Source organism: Macaca fascicularis, chromosome 3 (assembly GCF_037993035.2).
Source record: "Macaca fascicularis isolate 582-1 chromosome 3, T2T-MFA8v1.1".
In the NCBI taxonomy this organism is placed as follows: Eukaryota; Metazoa; Chordata; class Mammalia; order Primates; family Cercopithecidae; genus Macaca; species Macaca fascicularis.
In genome coordinates, this window is record NC_088377.1 from 93,089,212 (window position 1) to 93,109,497 (window position 20,286).

Here is a 20,286-nt window from a genome sequence, read left to right on the forward strand (position 1 = left end):
GCAAACATAGGAACAGAAATTTTTGTTTCTGTTTTTATTTATGAGCAATAATTTCATGTTTTAAAGGAAAGAAATTAAAACAGCTATAGGATCCTTTGAGGTTTTTACTTGACATCTGGCCTAGAAGAAACAAAAAAACCACCACCAGTGGGCCTTTCTATGAAGACTGGGAAGAAAGCACTGCTTTCTATGCCTAGTGGAAGGGAAGGTTCCTTCTGGGTTACCATTTGACTTGTTTCTCAATGCGTCATTGCTCCTGCTTTCTTGTTTTCAAGAGCGTGGAAGAAGACCTAGTATTGGATTTTGACTTGAGGGCCATCTAGCTTTTTTGTCACCTTACAGTATTTAAGCACTTTTCAATGCAGTGGGTCAGCAGGGGCATTCAAATAAAGTGGTCAACCTCTAACAGAGTCCTCTGAATTTCCATCCCTTCTTCTCTCCTGCTTGCTTTCCTTTCTGTGGTGGCGATGACGCCGTTAGGTTGATGTAGAGAGCAATGTTGACATCCTTGATTGTCCTCTGACTGTAAGTCACCCACGTTCCCTTTGTCAGCGTAAAGTGGGCCCTGCTCTCCCATGCGGCTCCTGTCTACCCCTGCTTGTATGCCCCCCTCAGAAATCTCCCCCACCCCCATGTTCTTGGTTCTCTTTGCTTTCTGCAAATTTGTTTTCACCTTGGTAGAAATCATGGTTCTGTTTTTAAACCATAGCTTAGTTTCTTCTCTACTCAGTAAGAGTAGCAACACCAAAAACACCCCCTACCACAAAACAACAATCAAGTGTCTTCCTGAATATGAGCAGTATTTTTACTTTAAAATGTGTGCTCCAAGACTGTGCTTAATGTTATTTTCCCTTAGTCTTTACTTGTCAATATTTATAAAAGGAGTCTGTGCATCATTCCCTTTAATAAAATCACCCTTGAATCCTCCATGCCACTCAGGAGATGCTAAGGCATGAAACACAACCTGTAGAAATCAGGCCTTGCAGAGCTCAGTGAGTGTAGACTCTAGAGCTTTGCATCACCCAGATATTTGCCCTTCACTTAAACTCCACTCAGATCACTTATGTAGCCTGGTATATGTATTACTCACTCTTGGGTTTTGCACAGATTAAGATGAAATGACTTTTAGAAGAGACTGGAATCTCCTTGCTACAGGCATGTGTTGCCTAATGAAAGCTTTCTGCACATACGTAGTCTAATAAAAGATGATGAGGCTTTCTAATAGAGAACGATTGCTTTGTTTGGAGTGCCTGATTTTTATTTAGCACCCACCTTTTTCTGGAAGGAAGAAGTTCCTAAAGAAAAGAATTTTGCAGGTGCCAGATACATTTCCTTTGCTTTTGGACATGGCTTTTACATTCTAAATGGAACAGTCAAAAAAATAATTTGAATACTGCTGCCTGTTTGAGTTCATTATTTCATACGAAATACTGCTGATATACAGTTACGAAGCACACCCCAGGATAAAGTCATTTTTGGCCATGTCGAAATGTAGCTTTCTAACCTAAGCCTTTGTGTGGGCGTGTTTTTCTTTCACAGGAGATGGCGAATATTTTGGCTCAGAAGCAATTGCGTTCCATCATTTTAACAGTGAGTACCTGTGTGCTGTGACCTCTTTGTGGGGGAGGAGTGGCCTGGTGCATGTATTAATCTCTTCTTTTGGCTTCAATCTGTGGTTTGTTCTGTGACTTGCTTCTGTGGTGAAGCAGTAGGAACTCTAAAGAAGGAAAAAGTGAGCTTTTGGAGTTGGAATAAATAAAGTCTTTCCCACAGGAATTGCCTCATTGGATCGGAGGGAGGGGTTTCTGGAACTGCCCTGGAGAGAGAGGAAGGGGGAAGGCATTCTGGCAGGAGGGATTGGATAGCTCTCTCAGTGGGGCAGGTTAGGGAAATCAGGCTTAAAAGATTCACCCTGATGAGGTTTTGCTCTTTTAATGAGAAAGCTAGCTGTAAACATATCAGGTACCAAGAGAAGTCCTGAGATGTTGAACATCAGTTTTGGGGCCCCCTGGCAAGAGAGAGGAAGGAAAGATGAAGATGGGAGCCACTCATTCGCTGCAATGCAAAATGACCTTAAACATTGGTGGAAAAAAAAGCCCTAAGGTGTCACCTTGTAAATGTTTAGAAATAAACCAAGTAACAAGATTTCCTGAGGTCTTACCCGCTATTTGACTTACCAGCTACTTGAAAGAAGCAGGTTGATTGATTGCCCTGCTTACAAAAAAGAAAAAAAAAAAAAAAAAAAAAGGAAAAGAAAAGAAAGAAAAAGAAGAATTTCTTTTTGTGTGATTCCAAAGAGCAGTTCAGCAAGCTTACAGTTAAAAACACTTGGTCCTCAAATGCAGGTTTTAGCAGTATTCGGGTATGGTGAGGCCAACAGATCAGGAGGTGGCTGGCATTGAAAAGATAAGTTTGTTAATTATAGTTCCCCAAAGGAGGGGGCATGCCGTGCCACTGGGGGATTGTGGGGGCAGGGGAAGCTTCTGAGTCGGGAGGCAGGGAAAGCCCAAGGAGATCTGGGTAAGAGCCCTTACTGTGGTTTTTGAGGGAAGGGACAAGTGAGGCCAGGTAAGCTGGCTGAGCAGGTTTGGGATTGGCTAGTTTGAATAATTTCAGTGGGCTGTGGAGTTTATGGGCTGTCTCTGGTTGTCTGGTACCTGGCCCTGGGTGGTTAGGGCAGGGGAATAGTGGTCCTAAGAGTAGGAGCCAGAGCTTGTAGAGGAGTAGGGTGTGGTTGCCAAGGCTCTGGACTGGTTCATTTGCATATGAAAGGAGTCATTTATTAGCTCTAGGAATTGGCTAGATCTGAGAGGGGCAGTCTCTCCAGGGTCAGCAAGGTCCCAGATGTCAAAACACCAAAAACAAGTGGCTTATACACGCACACACACACTATCCCCCCTCCCTCCCCGACCAATGCAAGTAAGCCATCAAAAATTAATGTTGAAAATAAATGTTCTAGATCCCAAAGCCAGTGGTAATGACTGCAATTTGTGACCAAGTTAGTTCGATTTTAAACTTCCTGGCTGTGAAGGATGACACGAAACATATGAGTGTAATTTTCATTGTTTGATAAAAAGAGGTCCCCCAGTTCTTCGGGAAAGATAAAACTTTTCCCTCTGGAACTGAAATCTGAAATGAACCTTGGGAGAGCATCTGAATACATCTAGGTCCAATTGTGGTTTTGGAAGTGCACAAGTATTCATAATTGCTGTCCTTCTTTATATTGGCTCTCAATAAATGTAGAAGCTACAGCATCAATGTGTAGCTCAGTGTCTTCATATTACCTTGATGTGGCACTCAGGGTTAGAATGCCCTGAGAAATGAGTGGCATTAATGACTGTGGCCACCCTGTCTCAAAAATCAACATCTCTTCTTTTATGAGATGTTGATGGCTGAAGTTCGAGGTTGGTACTCTCCTGTAAGAACTTGGAGGCAGTACTTTCGAGTTGCTAAGAAAAGAGATACCCACACACTTTGGATACTAAGTGTGTGCTATGAGTTAACATGCTATTCTGAAGATTGGAGGATAAGGGGTTTGATTTGCTCCTAACCATCCTGTTGTCTAGCTTCCCTGCTTCCCATAATTTTGGTTCGGTGACTTGGTATTCTCTGATTTCTCCCTGTCCTCTTTCTTCTATTCCTCAATCTTCTCTCACCCCTCCTTCTTTAATTGGCTATTTCAGCATGGCACTAACAGCTAGGGTATGGATTGCAGGTGGATGCCAGGTTGAGAGGCACCCAGGCAGCACTCTAAGGACCTAGACTTCCTCTAGTCCTGGAGGAAGATCATTTTTCTCTACAATGGGGAACTTTGTCATTTACTGAATAGCCACTTAGAAGTTGGTTTGCAGCAGTCTACCCAGGAGCAAGTACAGATTGCCAAGAGAATTGGTCTTCCAGATAGCAAGGCATGACTGGGGCTAACATTTGAAGTAACTGATGTGATGGATTGTTTCACCACATTGATCCGTTGTTTGGCATTTTTAATGTACGGCCAGAATCTGTGTTGAAAAGGCTATGTGTTAGTCCCAAATGCTGAATGTTCAGTTGATGGCAGCTGTCCCATTTCTGGGTGGGGGTGAGGGGATTGGGGGTGGACCTATCCAGTCGTCCTGTCCTGCCACTCGTTCTTTGTTCTGTTTTCAGTTCTGTTTCTATGGGGAAGAGTCATTTTATCTTTCATTTAATTGTTAACAGTGAGTAAAGTAATTCACGAGCTTTTGCTGTCTGCTTTTGATGGTAGACATCCTTATGTAGCTCCCACAGTGGATTAAGACTTGATGGGTATTTTGCTTTTGTGTGTTCCTTGTGAAACTTTTCCCTGTTTTGAAGTGGGCTTACCTGTCAGACAGTCATAGGGTAAGATAATGGCAAGATTGCTTCCTATGGGTATGCACCATGGGTTTTTCTGCTGTATGTGACAGATGCTTCCATTGGAGAAATCCACAGTTGTCTTGGAGACACCCCCATTTCAAGCACATCTTCTCTTGACTTATATGGCTGCCGTCACCAGTCCTTTTCCAGCGCTTTTCCCCTTCCACTCACGCCTGCCTACAGTAGGTTTTTTCCTGGACTCTGACCTGAAGATCAGGAACCTTCCTGGGCTCTGAAATGTAAAGGAAAGCTCTGAAATTCCCTGTACCCTCGCCTACCTTCTCCATTCCTTGTACCTCCCAATGAAGACTGTGAGAGCCTACTTGAGGGTTAATTCTTGTTGTTTCCTTTTCTTTCTTTTTTAAAAAATTTCATTTGTGAACCATCTCCCTAGCATGTCATCCGAGCCCAGCGGGCCATCAACAATGAGATGGCGCACCAGCTGTATGTTCTGCAAGTGCTCACCTTTAACCTCCTGGAAGACAGGATGATGACCAAAATGGACCCCCAGGACCAGGTGAGTGCTCACTGGACAGCATTTAAAGCATAGGACGGACAGAAAGTGTCATTAAAAGTCTTTTTTTGAGGTACCCTGCAACTAGGGAGTTTCACAGTTTGAGATGATGTCGTTTTATTATCATCTCAGAACATAGGGGCATGGCTTCAAAATTAGGTGAATCCAGGATCAGAAAATATACCCAAATGCATTCTTCCATTAGGCTCCAAACATGCATGTTCTGCCTTTATTGAATAAGAAAGTTTGATGTCACGTGACCACAGACCTTAGCCCCTGGGCCCAAGTACGTTTAATGGTAGTAGCTTTCGAGTCAAGTTCCCAGACAACGAGGGCCTCTTGGTGACTCTATGTGGCATTGATTCTACAGGGTTGAGGCAGCAATTTTCATCCTCTAGAGATCAGTGCCAAGAGTAGGGTCCCAGATTAAACCTGATTTCTGGGCCAGCATTTCTGTTGGTTGGCTGTTGGCTGTAGCTCTCTGCTAGGTCTCTTGTTGTGCATGAAAGGTTATATCTCCATTCAGAAGCCTTTGGGGACTTTTGCTGTGTGAGGGTAGAGTGAGAGGAAACAGCTGTGAGCCCTGCCGTAGCACATTTTCAGCTTAAACAGTGCTGCAGCTTTGGAAAGGAAAACACTCATTATTGGCACGTGAGGGCCTGATCTGTTGCAGATGTGAACTGCGTATGTGAAGTGTGTAGCCACCGCGGCACTTCATTCATGGAGCAAGGCCATGCAGTTAAGAATGATGGAGAGGCTTTGAGAGGCAGTGAATGTGCCCCACGTTTTTGGCAAGGTGTGGTCATCCCAGGGAGAGGAGACTGTCATCTTACCACTTCTAGTGACAGAGAGCAATGCATCTTAATATTGAGTGACCCTCTTTGCTTGGAAACCCTTTTAAAAATGTATTTATATGTTTATTTTATAGTGGTGGGATATGTATAACATAAAGTTTACTATTTTAACCATTCTTAAGTGTACAGTTTAGTGGCATTAAGTACATTCACATTGTTATGAAACTATCACCACCATCCATCTCCAGAACTCTTTTCAACTTGCAGAACTGAAACTCTGTACCCATTAAACACTATTTCCCCATTCCCCTGTCCTGTTAGCCCCTGGTAACCACCATTCTACCTTCTGTCTATGAATTTGACTACTCCAGAGACCTCATATAATTGGAATCGGACAATATGCATATTCCTGTGTCTGGTTTATTTCACTCAGCGTAGTATCTTCAAAGCTCATCCATATTGTAGCATCTATTGGGAATGCCATCTTTCAAAGGCTGGATAGTATCCCATTGGATGTCCACGCCACATTTTGTTCATCCATTTACCCTTGGATGGACACTTGGGTTGTTTGCACCTTTGACCCTTTCTTTCTTTTTTGTCCTGTGTTTATTTCCATGAAGTAACTTAGTGGGGTGAGGCACTTTGGGTACCTCTTACTTTGTTCCCAACTGTACAGTATCCCCAGTTTCTCTAGCTTAGCTTTCTCCAATCACGACCCTTCCATCATATCTGGGCCTCTCAGTTAAGACTACACTGGACCATCAATATTCGTGCTCCAGATGACTACTTGGCTAAGAGGACTACTGTGGAATACAGCTAGGCCTGACCAGCAGGGAGACTGACAGGGGAAGACCGGTCTGCAAAGCTGTAACTTAGAACATTGGTTCTCTTTTATCTGTTTTTCTTTTGCCTGAATGCAGTGATTCATTTAGACCCCAGGGAAAGAGTATATGTAATGTCACACAATGAAAGCAGCTTTTTCCCCTCCCTTTTCTTTCTACTCCCTGTTTCCTTCAGGCTCAGAGGGACATCATATTTGAACTTCGAAGAATTGCTTTTGATGCCGAGTCTGAACCTAATAACAGCAGTGGCAGCATGGAGAAACGCAAGTCCATGTACACGCGAGATTATAAGAAACTTGGCTTCATTGTAAGTAAGCTATCTCCAGTATGCGCTCTCCCTCCAGCCTCCCCGGGCCTGACCTCAGCCACATAACTGATGTCTCTTCCGAGCGTGTGGTCCTCTTGCGCTTTACAGAATAGTTTCCACATTTCCAGATGTTTAGCTGGTTTAAGCAGGATCACATGAAAATCTCTTCTGGCTTCAGTGAAATGGAATAACTTGCACAAGTGTGACTAATACTGAGTTTGTTTATTCAGTTCTGATTAAGTGTAACCAAGAGTAGTTCGGCCGGGATGCATCTCGACTTCATTAAATCTACTTCACAAGACGCTTAAGATTTGTGTTTGACTTAAATGAATGATGGCAGCTGTGGGATGGATCTTATTATTGGGTTAGTGAGTGGATTACTTACATACATCAATTTTATATCAAAGTCAAATTGAAAGTCTCCTGAAATTTAATCATGATGACATTAACACAATTTATGTTTGCTTAAAAGGCCTCTCTTGCTATGAATTTTGATAGGTTGTCTCCTAGATTTTTTTTTTCAGTTTGCAAATCAGAACACAGCTTGTCCCGAATATAATCCATTGTTTTTATTTCAATTTGCATTATGTTCTTGATTTTATCCCCATGAAGTCTCTGAGTGACCTTAAGCTAATATCAAATTCTGCAGGTGTAAAATTGGATTTCCATTTTAATCCCCATCATAAATGGCATTACTGAGATTTTGGCTTTGGTGATTAGAAATCACCAGGCCTTATTTTATAGTTTCAAATACTCTTTCCTTGGAAAAAAAATATATGTGCTATATGTGTGTGTGTGTGTGTATATATAGTGTATATGTTTTATATATATGTATTTGTGCATATACATATCCACAGACACACCCAAATATATGTATATACACACAATGTATATATCTGTATATATACACACAATGTATATATCTGTGTATATATACACACAATGTATATATCTGTATATATACACACCATTAATATTTATATGTAATTTGACAAATGGTATCGTGCTTTATGTGTTATTTGAGAAGCCTTGTCTTTCATGGGAATATTCTTTGAAAATGTTTTCATATTACTTAACATGTACTGTGTTTCATTATTGATTTGTTTTTCATTATTTAGATGTAATGCATTGTATTTAACCAAGGCCTTTTACTAAATGATTCAATGTTTTGAAATTACCATAAGTCTATAATTAATATCTTACAGCCCAGAATGTATGCACACCCATGCTCACATTACTAGGATAAATTTGTGGAACTGTACTTTGTATAAGATGTTTTCAAGGCTCTTGATACTGTCAAATTGCTTTCCAAACACAGAAAGTCATGCCCATTTTAACCAGCAGTGGGTCAGACTGATCATTTCTTTAACTCTCCAGTAGTGTCTCTTAAACTAAAAATGCCTAAAAACCTAAAAAACTAACACTCTTAACAAGTTATTGTTTTTCTAGTGTTAGTTTTAATATGACATTTTAAATAAGAATACTTACTGAATATTCAGCTTTGCAGCTTGCCTTACAGAGGTATTCTGAAATTATTTTTATATCATCATATTTTATATTTCGACCTTGGCATTCCACTTTATCTTTTAGTTGAATAAGTTTTTTAAATTTTTAGCAGAAAGTGTCATGACTGGTGGAGCGGGTGAATTTCCTGTACTTGTGTGTGTATGACCAAAAGCTCCAGGGTGGCAGTGACCTTGCTGGCAGAGCCACTCTACCAGAGCGATGGTCCAGGGAAGGTGGATGGGACTCACTTTCTGCCTTGCCCTCAATTCCTTCCAAGTTTTACTTTTATGTGGTAAGCAAGACGTATCGAGGTCACTTGGGAAGCTTTGCGAAATCGCGCAATCTCTCTTACCCTCAAGTCATATCAAAATTACCAGGGAATAATCAGGGCATGTACGTTTGGAAAATACTCTTAATTGATTCCTCTCCTGAAGGAGAGCCTGGTTCTAAGGTGCTCCTGTGACTGCAATTTTATCGTCTTCCTCCTGCCAGTGCCTGGATTTCTTCTGAGCTATGTAGAAAGTCCAAAACCTGAATTCTTTCCATGTGCTGTCCCGGGGATGCATGTGTTTCCATCCCAGTAGTGGTTTTCCTCGGGGGTAGTTGGATCCCAGAATGCACAGTATGGAGGGACTGAGGAGAGAGGGAGGTTGTGGGATGACCACATGGAGGAAATAGGATTACTGTAGAATCTGGGTCCCTGTGAGGGGTATCTGGAATGGGAGTGTGTGCTATGAAGCATCTCGTTTTTATTTTCAGGCCCTGTTCTTACGTGAGGTGACCAGGGTATTCCGTGAGCCAAAATCGGAGTAAATTTTCTCAATGTAGCTCCATCTGTCTAAACATTCTTGTTAATTCCTTGTACAGCTTAGTCTTGGTGTGTCTCTGTCTTAGTTTTCCCTGTCTGGGGAGTGCTCTGCTTCATGAGTACAGAATAATAGTTTTTTAATTTTTTTTATTTTTTATTTTAACAATGTTAATTGGAGGTGGTGTTAAGACCTTTAGCACTTATGAGGACTTGAAAAGTCATCCTAGAAAAAGCAAAGACCCTGCACAGAGAATAATCATAAGAGAGTGTTGGTTTTCTTTATTTTTCCATGGTTCTTTTTTAGTTTTTGATTTTAGTTCTTCCCCTGCAACTTCTCCCAGGTCACAGTCTTGCATCAGAGAGTTGAGAAGTTGGAACGACTATTTAGTAATGATTTTGAATGCTGGAAATGATCCAACTTTTGACAAGCAGATATTTTCACTTTGAGTACCCAGTCAGCCAGAAATAGACGGGCCTCAGTAAACAGAACCGCATGGTCATGGCACCACCTAGAGACGGTCTTGGGAAAACACTGAAAGCTAGCTGATGATACCAGGGTCTGGCTGCAAAATCTCTAGATGCTGTAAGCAGTCCCATGCAGAATGCTCTCTGTACTTCCCAAAGAGGAGTCATCTTGCCTGTTAAACTCCTTACTGAACGTTAAGGATTAATTTGAGGTTGGGATCATCTTTTGGATCCCTCTGAAGAAAAGTTCAGTTCATAAGATGAAGACTGCTATTTCTCATTTTTCTGCTCCCAAGTAGGCAATGCCCAGGAAGCATCCCATGACAAGGTTTTGGAGTTCACTGGGCCTAGATTTAATTTTAGCTTTCCTGCTTTTGAGCCATGGGCCAGTGGTTCAGTCATTTAACCTGTTTGGGCATGGGTTTTCTCAGCTGTGAAACTGGGCAGCATCTTTTCCATTTTGAGGTTATGGGAGGGCCCCACAGGACCGTCTGCCCACGACTAGCACAGCAGCTGGAACCGAGGTGCACTCAGCCAGTGCTACTTCCCTTTCTTCCTTTTGGAGAGAACACATCTTAGAAATCATCTGCAGTCTTTTAAGTTTTCCAAGTTAAAAGGGGCCATTGCTCCAACAAGGCAAGAAGAACAGTTTATTAAAGGATAATAAACCACAACAACTTTGAGGAGGCAGATGGGCATCACATTCCTTCTCAGTACAACATGCCAGTGGAGCAGATTTTTCTGATAAAATAATTCTAAAGTCACAATCTAGGTGGCTGAGTGGCTTGTAAGGTTAGTCATAACACAGAAAAGGTGCTTCGTCTTCTTTCTGAGAGCTCGTTTTGCTTTCTGTTTTTTAGGTAGAGTTTTACTCTTGTCAGGTGCCCACCACCACGCCCAGCTAATTTTTTTTTCTTTTTAGTAGAGACGGGTTTCACCATGTTGGTCAGGCTGGTCTCAAACTCCTCACCTCAGGTGATCTGCCCATCTCGGCCTCTCAGAGTGCTGGGATTACAAGCATGAGGCACTACCCCAGCCATCTTCTAAGATCTCTGTTACTGATTTCTCTGGTTTCAAAATGGACAAGCCTTTGTAGGTCCCTTGGTGGGAAGAGACAGTTGTCTGCGATAATGCTGTTCTTTTTTTCTGAGACAGAGACTCGCTCTGTCACCCAGGCTGGAGTGCAGTGGCACAGTCTCTGCTCTCTGTAACCTCCACCTCCCAGGTTCAAGTGATTCTCCTGCCTCAGCATCCTGAATACCTGGGACTACAGGAGTGTGCCACCATGCCCAGCTAATTTTTGTATTTTTAGTAGAGACGGGGTTTCGCCATGTTGGCCAGGCTGCACTCAAACTTCTGATCTCAGGTGAACCACCCACTTTGGACTCCCAAAGTGCTGGGATTACAGGTGTGAGCCACTGTGCCCCTCCGGGATAATGCTATTCTTAGTGGAACTTCTAAGAAAGGGCACATGGATTCCTGAGAGTAATGGAAGGCAGACCCTCACCTCTAGGATGACTTTATTTTGAGAGCAGGGGAAATGCTATCTACAAACTTGTCCCTCTTGATTGTAGCCACCAAGACCTGTGTACCATGGCTTTCACACTCTGCAAAGTGTTGTGTTCATGGCTAGAGCCCTTTCAGAGTTTGTCTCTGGTTTGATTTCCAATTTGTAGCCTATTTGTGAATTTTTCCTTGTTCAGTCTAGTGGATGAGCGTGAAAAAGGAGATGTCTGTAGTTCATCTTTCTGATCCCTTCTGAATCAAAGCAGATATTAAAATCAGACAAGGCATTTTTTTTTTTCCCCTAGCTGCTTTGTTTTCCTTTCCTTTGTATTGACTGGGGAGAAAATAAGCTGTTTTTTTTTTTTTTTTTTTAAATTGTTTCTAAACGATATAATGTGTTTTAACATGAAACATTTTACAAAACTTTTTCATAATATTTCAGGATCATCCTGGAGGGAAAAATGACTAAAATGTGAAGGTGGAAGAGGTTATGGGTAACGGTAAAAACATTATTTCAGAATTAAGGTTCATGTTCAAATTTTTAAGAGGATTTTCTACCTTCTTGGGTGATAGAAAGTAATTACCTGTAGTTACACAAGTATAATTATACAAAATTACATATGCAGGGGTTGGTGTCGTCTTAATACAGTTTTTCACCAAATAGAGATGGCAGGGATTAAATGAACTGCATATTTATATTTTTCTTTCTCTATCTCTGTCTCCATCCTAATACTAAGGAAGGAAGCATCTTTGTCTCAATGCTACTAGGTGTCAATAGTCATTGTGAGAGTAACATTGTGATTAAGCTTGGGCTATAGATTTGGGTTGCTGACATCGATTTCTGACTCTTCCACTCACAGGCTGAGTGACTTGGGCAAGGTACTTGACGTTTTCATGTCTCTTTTTTATTCTTTAAAGTGAGGGGTAATAATTTTCTCTATCAATACGTGTGTTGTGTAGATTAAATTAGTAGATACTTGTAAGTTGTTCAGAGCAGTTCCTGCTACATAGTCTGTGAATCTAGATGCTATTATTACGATGTTATGATTGCTATTAATATTGGAACGGCACCCAGTGCTCTGACACCATGATGGATTGTGATGGCAGAATGTGAGAGTTGTAGGTTGTCCCAGGAGGGTAATGTGAAATGCGTGGTAAAAGTAACAGTTAAAGGCAAAAGAACACTGGGTGCTTGGGAAACTGCAGGTCATTTATCATGGCCAGCATTTATGTTGCAAACTGAGACAGAAGTAGAGTTGGCTTTAGGAGTGAGGGAAGAGTTATAGAAGAATTTTAAATTCAAAGGGCTTTGTTATATACAATCAGTCCACATTATTCATGGATTCCATATTTGCAAATTTGCCTATTTGCTGAAATTTATTTGTAACGCCCAAATCAATATTCAAAGTGCTTTTTTAGATCATTCTGGGACAAATGCATAGTGGCAAAAAAATTTGAGTTGCCCAACTCAGATGTTCCAGCTGAAGTCGAACAAGACAACAAGCCACCGCCCTGCCTTCCTGTTTCAGCTCTTATGCCTCAAACAGGTGTCCCTTTCCCAGTCTGTCTAGGCCACGTTTTTCTCACTTTTGTGCTTCCTGCTTTCTGATGGTAATTTCAGTTTCACATGGCCCTTAAATGTGGTGCTGAAGTGCCGTTTTAGTGTTTCGAAGTGTAAGAAGGCTGTGATGTGCCACGCAGAAAAAATACAAAAATATATGGGTTTGTTAAGCTTTGTTGAGGCAGTCTAGAACTGTTGGCTGAGCATTCAATGTTAATGAATCAACAACGTATACTAAATAGGGTGTCTTTAAACAGAAACACACATAAAACAAGGTTATATATTCACTGGTTGGCAAAAACGTTATGGTCAAAGGCTCGCAGAAACAATTCTATATTGTTCCTAGGAGCAATGGTTCAGTAGTTATAAGTAAGTAGTTATAAGTAAGTTATACTTGCAGCAATATTCTAGGACACAAATACTGCAAATAAGAAGAGTCTACTATACTGGGAAGTCCCCAGGGAGCTTTTGGGCAGAAGTAAACTATGGAGAGGAGAATCCCAGAGGCCCCCCCTCTGTGATAAGTGGGGAGGAGAAAGTCTGCTCTTAAATGGTAATGAGAGGTGAAGCCAGCTGGGCTTCTGGGTCGGGTGAGAACTCTGTGTCTAGCTACAGGATTGTAAACGCACCAATAAGCACTCTGTGTCTAGTTAAAGGTTTGTAAATGCACCAATCAGCGCTCTGTGTCTAGCTAATTGGGTAGGGGACTTGGAGAACTTTTCTGTCTAGCTAAAGGATTTTAAGTGCAGCAGTCAGCACTCTGTGTCTAGCTAAAGGTTTGTAAATGCACCAATCAGCACTCTGTAAAATGGACCAATCAGCACTCTGTAAAATGGACCAATCTTCTCTCTGTAAAGTGGATCAATCGGCACGATGTGGGTGGGGCCAAATAAAGGAATAAAAGCAGGCCACCTGAGCCAGAAGTGGCAACCAGCTCGGGTCCCCTTCCATGCTATGGAAACTTTGTTCTTTCGCTCTTGGCAATAAATCTTACTGCTGCTCACTCTTTGGGTCCGCGCCGCCTTTGTGAGCTGTAACTCTCACTGTGAAGGTCTGCAGCTTCACTCCTGAAGTCAGCAAGACCAGGAACCCGCTGAGAGAAACGAACAACTCCGGACGTGCCGTCTTTATGAACTGTAACACTCACCGCGAAGGTCTGCAGCTGCTTCACTCCTGAAATAAGCGAGACCACAAACCCACCAGAAGGAAGAAATTCTGGACACATCCAAACATTGGAATAAACTCCGGACACGCCATCTTTAAGAACTGTAACACTCACTGTGAGGGTCTGTGGCTTCATTCTTGAAGTCAGTGAGACCAAGATCCCAGCAATTCTGGACACATTTTGCTGACCCAGATGGGACCATCACCTGTCGCCAAGTGGTGAGACTATTGCATATTGCCAAGCGGTGAGTACCATCGGACCCCTTTCGCTTGCTATTCTGTCCTATTTTTCCTTAGAATTCGGGGGCTAAATACCGGGCACCTGTTGTCCAGTTAAAAGTGACTAACATGGCCACTGGACTAAAGACACAGCTGTCAGGCTTTCTGGGAAAGGGTTCTCTAGCAACCCCATGACTCTTCGGAGTTGGGAGTGTTGGTTTGCCTGGAACCAGCTCCCGCTTCCCCTGTACTTCTGGGCTGAGCCAAGGGTCGACAGAGAGGAAAGCCATGCAGCTTCAGGAGCCCGAAAGCAAGTTGGCTGATCCTGCGGCCCTGAGCAGAACTCTCAAAGGCATGTCGCCTAAGCGAGACTCACGCATCTATCCTATCTATCCTGACCCTTGCCCCCTGGGTCCTAACGCCTGCCAGACAAACTTCCTGTCACCTCTCTTCTCCGAGGCTAGTCCCGCATCTGAAAAACCACTGTCTCTGGTGCTTTTCTACTTTCTTGTATAAGAATGATTTCTAGTATAAACTCCAGGACTCTGTTACCTTCTTTAGGCACCTGGGCTCACCAGTCAGAAGGACATAATTTTTGCACAAATACCCGTTGTAGAGGGGGCTATCTGGAATTTTAGGATCCCTCCTCAGACAAGCAGGCCTAACAGAAGCTATTCCTGAAGCTACGATATGGGGAGCCTCAGAAATTGTATCCTTCCTATTCATATAAGTGAGGAGAAAAGGCATCACTCTTCCGAATCTGGAGAGCCCGTGCCTCCCTCAGGGTATGGCCGTCCACTTCATTTTGGGGGCATAACATCTTTATAGGACATGGGTAAGGTCCCAATACTAACAGAGGAATGCTTAGGACTTTAACAGGTTTTCGAGAATGCGTTGGTAAGGGCCACTAAATCCGATTTTTCTCAGTCCTCTCTATGGTCTAGGAGGACAGGCAAGGGTGCAGGTTTTTGAGAATGTGTTGGTAAGGGCCACTAAATCCGACTTTTGTTGGTCCTCCTTGTGGTCTGGGAGGAAAACTAGTGTTTCTGCTGCTGCGTTGGTGAGCGCAACTGTTCCAGTCAGCAGGGTCCAGGGACCATTGCAGGTTCTTGGGCAGGGGGTGTTTCTGCGGCTGCATCGGTGAGCGCAGCTATTCCCATCAGCAGGGTCCAGGGACTGTTGAGGGTTCTTGGGCAGGGGGAGAAACAAAGCAAACCAAAACGCTGGCGATTTTGTCTTGCAGCTGGGAAACACTCAGGCATCAACAGGCTCACCCTTGAAATGCATCCTAAGCCATTGGGACCAATTTGACCCACAAACCCTGAAAAAGAGGCGACTCATTTTTTTCTGCACTACGGCCTGGCCCCAATATTCTCTCACTGATGGGGAAAAATGGCCACCTGAGGGAAGTGTAAATTATAGTAAGAAGGAAAAGTTAAATAATTTCTGCAAATCATTCAGTACTACTCAGTACCATGTTGGAATTCACAGGGAAAGTATTATAACTTACTATGATTCAATTCATTTATTTTAAAGCCAGAAACTGCCTTAAAATGCCTGCTATACCAAAATACTACATCCCTGAAACCTGGTGAATTCTCAGAAAAATCATTCTAGATGAAGAGAACCCAGTCTACAGTGGACTTGCATTGTATTTCAGCACTGATCCCAATGTGATTTTACCACAGGCTTTCATCACTAAGAATGTGGTGCAGTCTCTTGGAGTACAAGGACAGTATTAGTAAGAATCTAGAATACATTTGTGGGAATAGAAGAAATTAAATTTTGACATTCTCTTAATTTTTGTGGTATTCTCTTTTTGCAACAGGCCATCTCTGGAAAGCACAAGATAATGCAGGTTTTTGTCAATCGAATCACTTTTCCCTATATCCCATATTAATAACTGGGATAGTATTCTTAAACAAGCACTTTGCTTTCAAATACATTTTAGATATAACCCATAAACCTCAAAGTAAAAGGACAGTATATTTAAAAACACACATTTCCTGAAATCCTGTATGGTTATAGCTATATAGAATGCAAGAGGTCCCAGGGTGCTCTGTAGCGAAGCTCTGCCAATCCTAGCCAGTCCACCAGCCCCAGTCAGCCCCTTTCCCCTGAGGGATCCTTGGGGGTCATGGGTAAAGGGATTACCCGGGATGGTTCGGGCTGCATGAACTCACGCAGATGTGCCTGTTCCTCAGGGACCATATCTTATACTTTCTGCCTCCTTGACACTTGGATCAGATCAGAGACTCTCTTTTTCCTATCTGAAATGCTGCAGACCCCAGTCGTAATAACTTCTGAGGCATCCCTGACCTCAACAAGCCAGGAAATTCCTTTAGTGAACCAGAGCAGAAATAGCCACCAGGTGGCGCAAATACACAGGCATTGGCTCTCAGCCAGCCCGCTGAACTCTGGCCGGCTAGCTGCTGGGACGTTTCTGTTACATTGCAACCCTGCTTATAAGCCTGAAGGGTTTGAAGTTGCTTAAAGTTTAAAGGCCACGACAGTGGGTTCTCGGGTTCTCGGGGTCTCCTTAGAGGGCTCTAAAGCTTTCATCAGGGCCCAGAAGGAGCTAGAAGCATTCTTGGATGTGCAACTGGCCTCCGTATTAAATGGGATTTGCCTGATGTTCATGGCAGATGGGCTTTTTCCCAGTACCCGAGTCTCCCAACTCTCATTCCCAGTTATTTTTCCTTATTCTACCGTGAAAGTATTTTAAGTAGGGCAGGCAACCTGTACAAGTAATTTTTGCTTTCTGCTTTAACATGGAAGTACAGGAAAGAATGCACTGGAAATGGAAAATCTCTATGAATATTGGCTGTAAAAACAATAATAATGTATTTGGGGGTTGAAAGTTCTGTCACATAATTAAAATATGTGACAGTAATAACATGAAGAGGGCAGGATAGTAAAGGGAGTTAAAGTGAACCAGCATTGGTGGGGAGTTATGCAAAGCTGTCTGGGGAAGTTTGATCTGACTCTTGACATGTGGTTCTCAGGTAAATAGAATCTTTTAGAATCATTTTTCAATTTTTTAAACAGTAGCCACCTCTGGAGCTGTATGTTTAGAGGTACTGTTGAGATTTCTGTTTTAATGGTGGGGAGCGTTCGAGCCTCTTGAGCATTCTTTTCATCTCTAACTTTTCCTTCCTCACTCTTACAAATATTAAGGGGAATTTATTTTTATTTGCATTTTTTTTTTAATTGAAACAGGGTCTCACTTTGTCACCCAGGCTGGAGTGCAGTGGTGCAATCTCGGCTCACTTCCACCTCTGCCTCCTCGGCTCCAGCTGTCCTCCCACCTCAGCCTCCTGAGTAGCTGGGACCACAGGCGCTTACCACGAGGCCCAGCTATTTTTTTGTATTTTTGGTAGAGACAGCATTTCACCATGTTGCCCAGGCTGGTCTCAAACTCTTGAGCTCAAGCGACCCACCTGCCTTGGCCTCCCAAGGTGCTGGGATTACAGGTGTGAGCCATGGTGCCTGGCCATAAAAGAGAATTTTAAAAGGGAAGAGAAGCCAAAGTGGGCGGCCGATGGGTCAGGCAAAAACTGTCAAGAGTTTCGTTGCACACTTCATTGATTGGCAGGTGGGCATCCTTTTCAGTGGCTCATTCGTTACAGGTGAAGAGAGGATTGCCAGCACCCTGCCCGTACATGTTCAGGGTTGCCTCTGTACTGTGTTTCTTGGCTGCTTTTGGTCAAATGACAGAGAGAATGGCATGCACTGTCTTCATGTTTAATTTTATATGCAGAGACCATAGTTGTCTTAAAGTTGTAGCTGCTAGTTGGGTGCAGTGGCTCACTCCTATAATTCCAGCAGTTTGGGAGGCATAGGAGGGAGGATCACTTGAGGCCAGGAGTTCAAGACCAGCCTGGGCAATTAAGTGAGACTCTGTCTCTACAAAACAAAAAAGTTTTTTTAATTAGCTTGGCATGGTGGCACGTGTCTGTAGTCCCAGCTGCTTGGGAGGCTGAGGCGGGAGGATCCGTTGAGCCCAGAAGGTCAAGGCTGCAGCACGCTATGATTGCATCACTGAAATTCCAGCCTGGGCAACAGAGCGAGACCCTGTCTGTCTGTGGGGGGATGAAAAACAAGTTGTAGCTGCACATGTAGGAAAGAAAAAGTTAGCTTTGGAAAACTCTTGAAAAACCGAAGAAGATGAGATTTATTTCCTGTCATTGAACCAAGCGAACCAAGCACATTAAGTCACGGGGCAGGGCCTCTGCACAATGGGCTCTTCTCAGATAACTCAAGGTCTCATGGGGCCATTTCCACTTCAGTGTAGCATCATCATACCTCCTAGGGGTGCAGAGAGATCGAGAAGTCCCTCTTAGAATACCTGCAGATCTTTCTTCTGTGACCCACCTTTGCCATCCGCTGCATTGAGAAAGGACATCCGAACTGGTGCAGTGGGACCCCTGGGGGCAGTCGTAACACAAGCTCTCTGTCACTGTCTTGGGTGAAGAGTCGGCCCATGTTTTGCTCTTGCTGCAGGGCATGTGCTGTTGCCACTATTTCCATCTGTTTGGTGACTTTCGTATGTGATGTGTTATTCCCTTCTTCCTACCCCGGCATGGGGGGGAGCAGGGAGGAGTACTGATTGCTGGGAATAGTCTAATTTCAGAAGCACCCGTGACCTGTGGACTCCATCTGAAAAGGGGATGCATGAATAATTGGACTTTTAAAACTTTGGTTTGGTGTGGGGTGGGGTGGTGTGGGGTGGGGTGTGGTGGGGTGGGGTGTGGTGTGGTGTGGTGTGGTTTGGAGACAGGGTCTTGTTCTTTTGCCCAGGCTGGAGTGCAGTGGCGTCATCATGGCTCACTGCAACCTCCACCTTTCAGGGCTCAAGTGATCATCCCACCTCAGCCTCCCAAAATGCTGGGATTACAGTTGTGAGCCACCATGTTCAGCCTGTTTTCATGTTTTTAAAGGAAGTGTTTTAAGGGAAAACTTTTAAAAACAGACGACCTATGATTCATTGCCATGATAATACTTGACCTTCGTTGTTCTTCCTTTTTACGGTAATTAACTTTAACTCCAGACACAATTTCTCCAGGATGGTTATTGAACACCAGGTGAAAAGATAGGTTTCTTCCACTCGTGTTTTTCCAACTCCTTTCCTATTTAGCACGCATTGCTATGCCTTAGGAAGGACATTTGTGGGCGGTTAAGGTTGAATCTGTTCTCTGGCCACTAGAGGGCGCGCCTATCAAAGGCATGTGTGTGAGAAACTCTGCAGGCTGATGGCGCTTGGATAAAGAGCAGCTCTGATGTGTTCATGAGGTGGAGGACTTAGTGGGGGCTAAGTTCAGCAGGTTCAGAAGAATGCTTTTCCAGCCAGAATCTTCCTCCTTCCCCCTTGTAGCTCAAAATCTCCAATAACTCCATACCCTGGCTGTGGCAGAAGGAGAGGCAACATATTAAACAGTGTCAGTCCTTCGTCTCTGGTGTATCGTGCAAACTTCCTTGGCATCCTTTCTTTGCACATGGGGCATTCGAGCAAAAGAGCACCATCCAGCAGGTGCAAGGGTGACACACAGGGAACCAAGGGCGAGGAAACATCAGGGTCTCGTGATATATAAGCAAGTCAATTCTGTGTGAGGCTAATAAAACATAGCTTTTATGAGTGCAGCCTTTGGTGCCAGACTGCCTGGTTTTGCATCCCAGCTTCATTGCTCATTAGCTCTGTGACGTTGGACAATTTACCTAACCTTCCTTGCCTCATTAGTAAGTTGGATCTAGTAGTATCTCCCACCCAGGCTTGTTATGGACATTAATGAGTTAATTGATGTTAAGTGCTGAGAAGCCTTGGCATGGAGCCAATTTTAGTAAGTTTTTTACAATTGATGATTGTTATTTGGATCTGATGGTGGAAATGAGTCTGCAGAATGCATTTACACCCCAGATGACTGGGGACATTCTTCAACGTGGCTTCAAAAACAGTTAATCCTGAGGAGTGGCATATCCCAAAGTCCACGAATTCTAGAGAATTTTCATAAGAGTGCTTAGCAGTGCAGGAGTTTTATACCCCTCAGAGAGCCTCTTTAGTGAAGGAAGAGGTGGATTTTTTGCTCTGCATTTTTGCTACTCGGGAATTAGCATGTAGGCACATGGCCGAGGATGTCTTTATGGTGCCTGCTCTTGTGCAGATTTTCAAAAGCAGGTAAGGCTCAAAACCACAATATACATTGAATCAATGTGACTGTCCATGACAGGA

General features: G+C 43.3%; 1 protein-coding gene across 31 annotated transcripts in view; it reads left to right on the forward strand.

The window, feature by feature from the left end:
* ELMO1 (engulfment and cell motility 1) overlaps positions 1-20,286 on the forward strand; it is a 582,820-nt gene that overhangs the window by 223,628 nt on the left and 338,906 nt on the right. For 17 of the 31 annotated variants that reach the window (XM_074035218.1, XM_005549784.4, XM_074035213.1 and 14 more), the window contains 3 exons: positions 1,540-1,590; positions 4,769-4,891; positions 6,700-6,831. In XM_074035218.1, the coding sequence (XP_073891319.1) occupies positions 1,540-1,590; positions 4,769-4,891; positions 6,700-6,831 (306 nt within the window). Of the gene's footprint in view, positions 1-480; positions 526-1,539; positions 1,591-4,768; positions 4,892-6,699; positions 6,832-20,286 lie in introns of all 31 variants that reach the window. The other 14 variants (XM_045387647.2, XM_074035209.1, XM_074035220.1 and 11 more) reach the window with 1 other exon arrangement.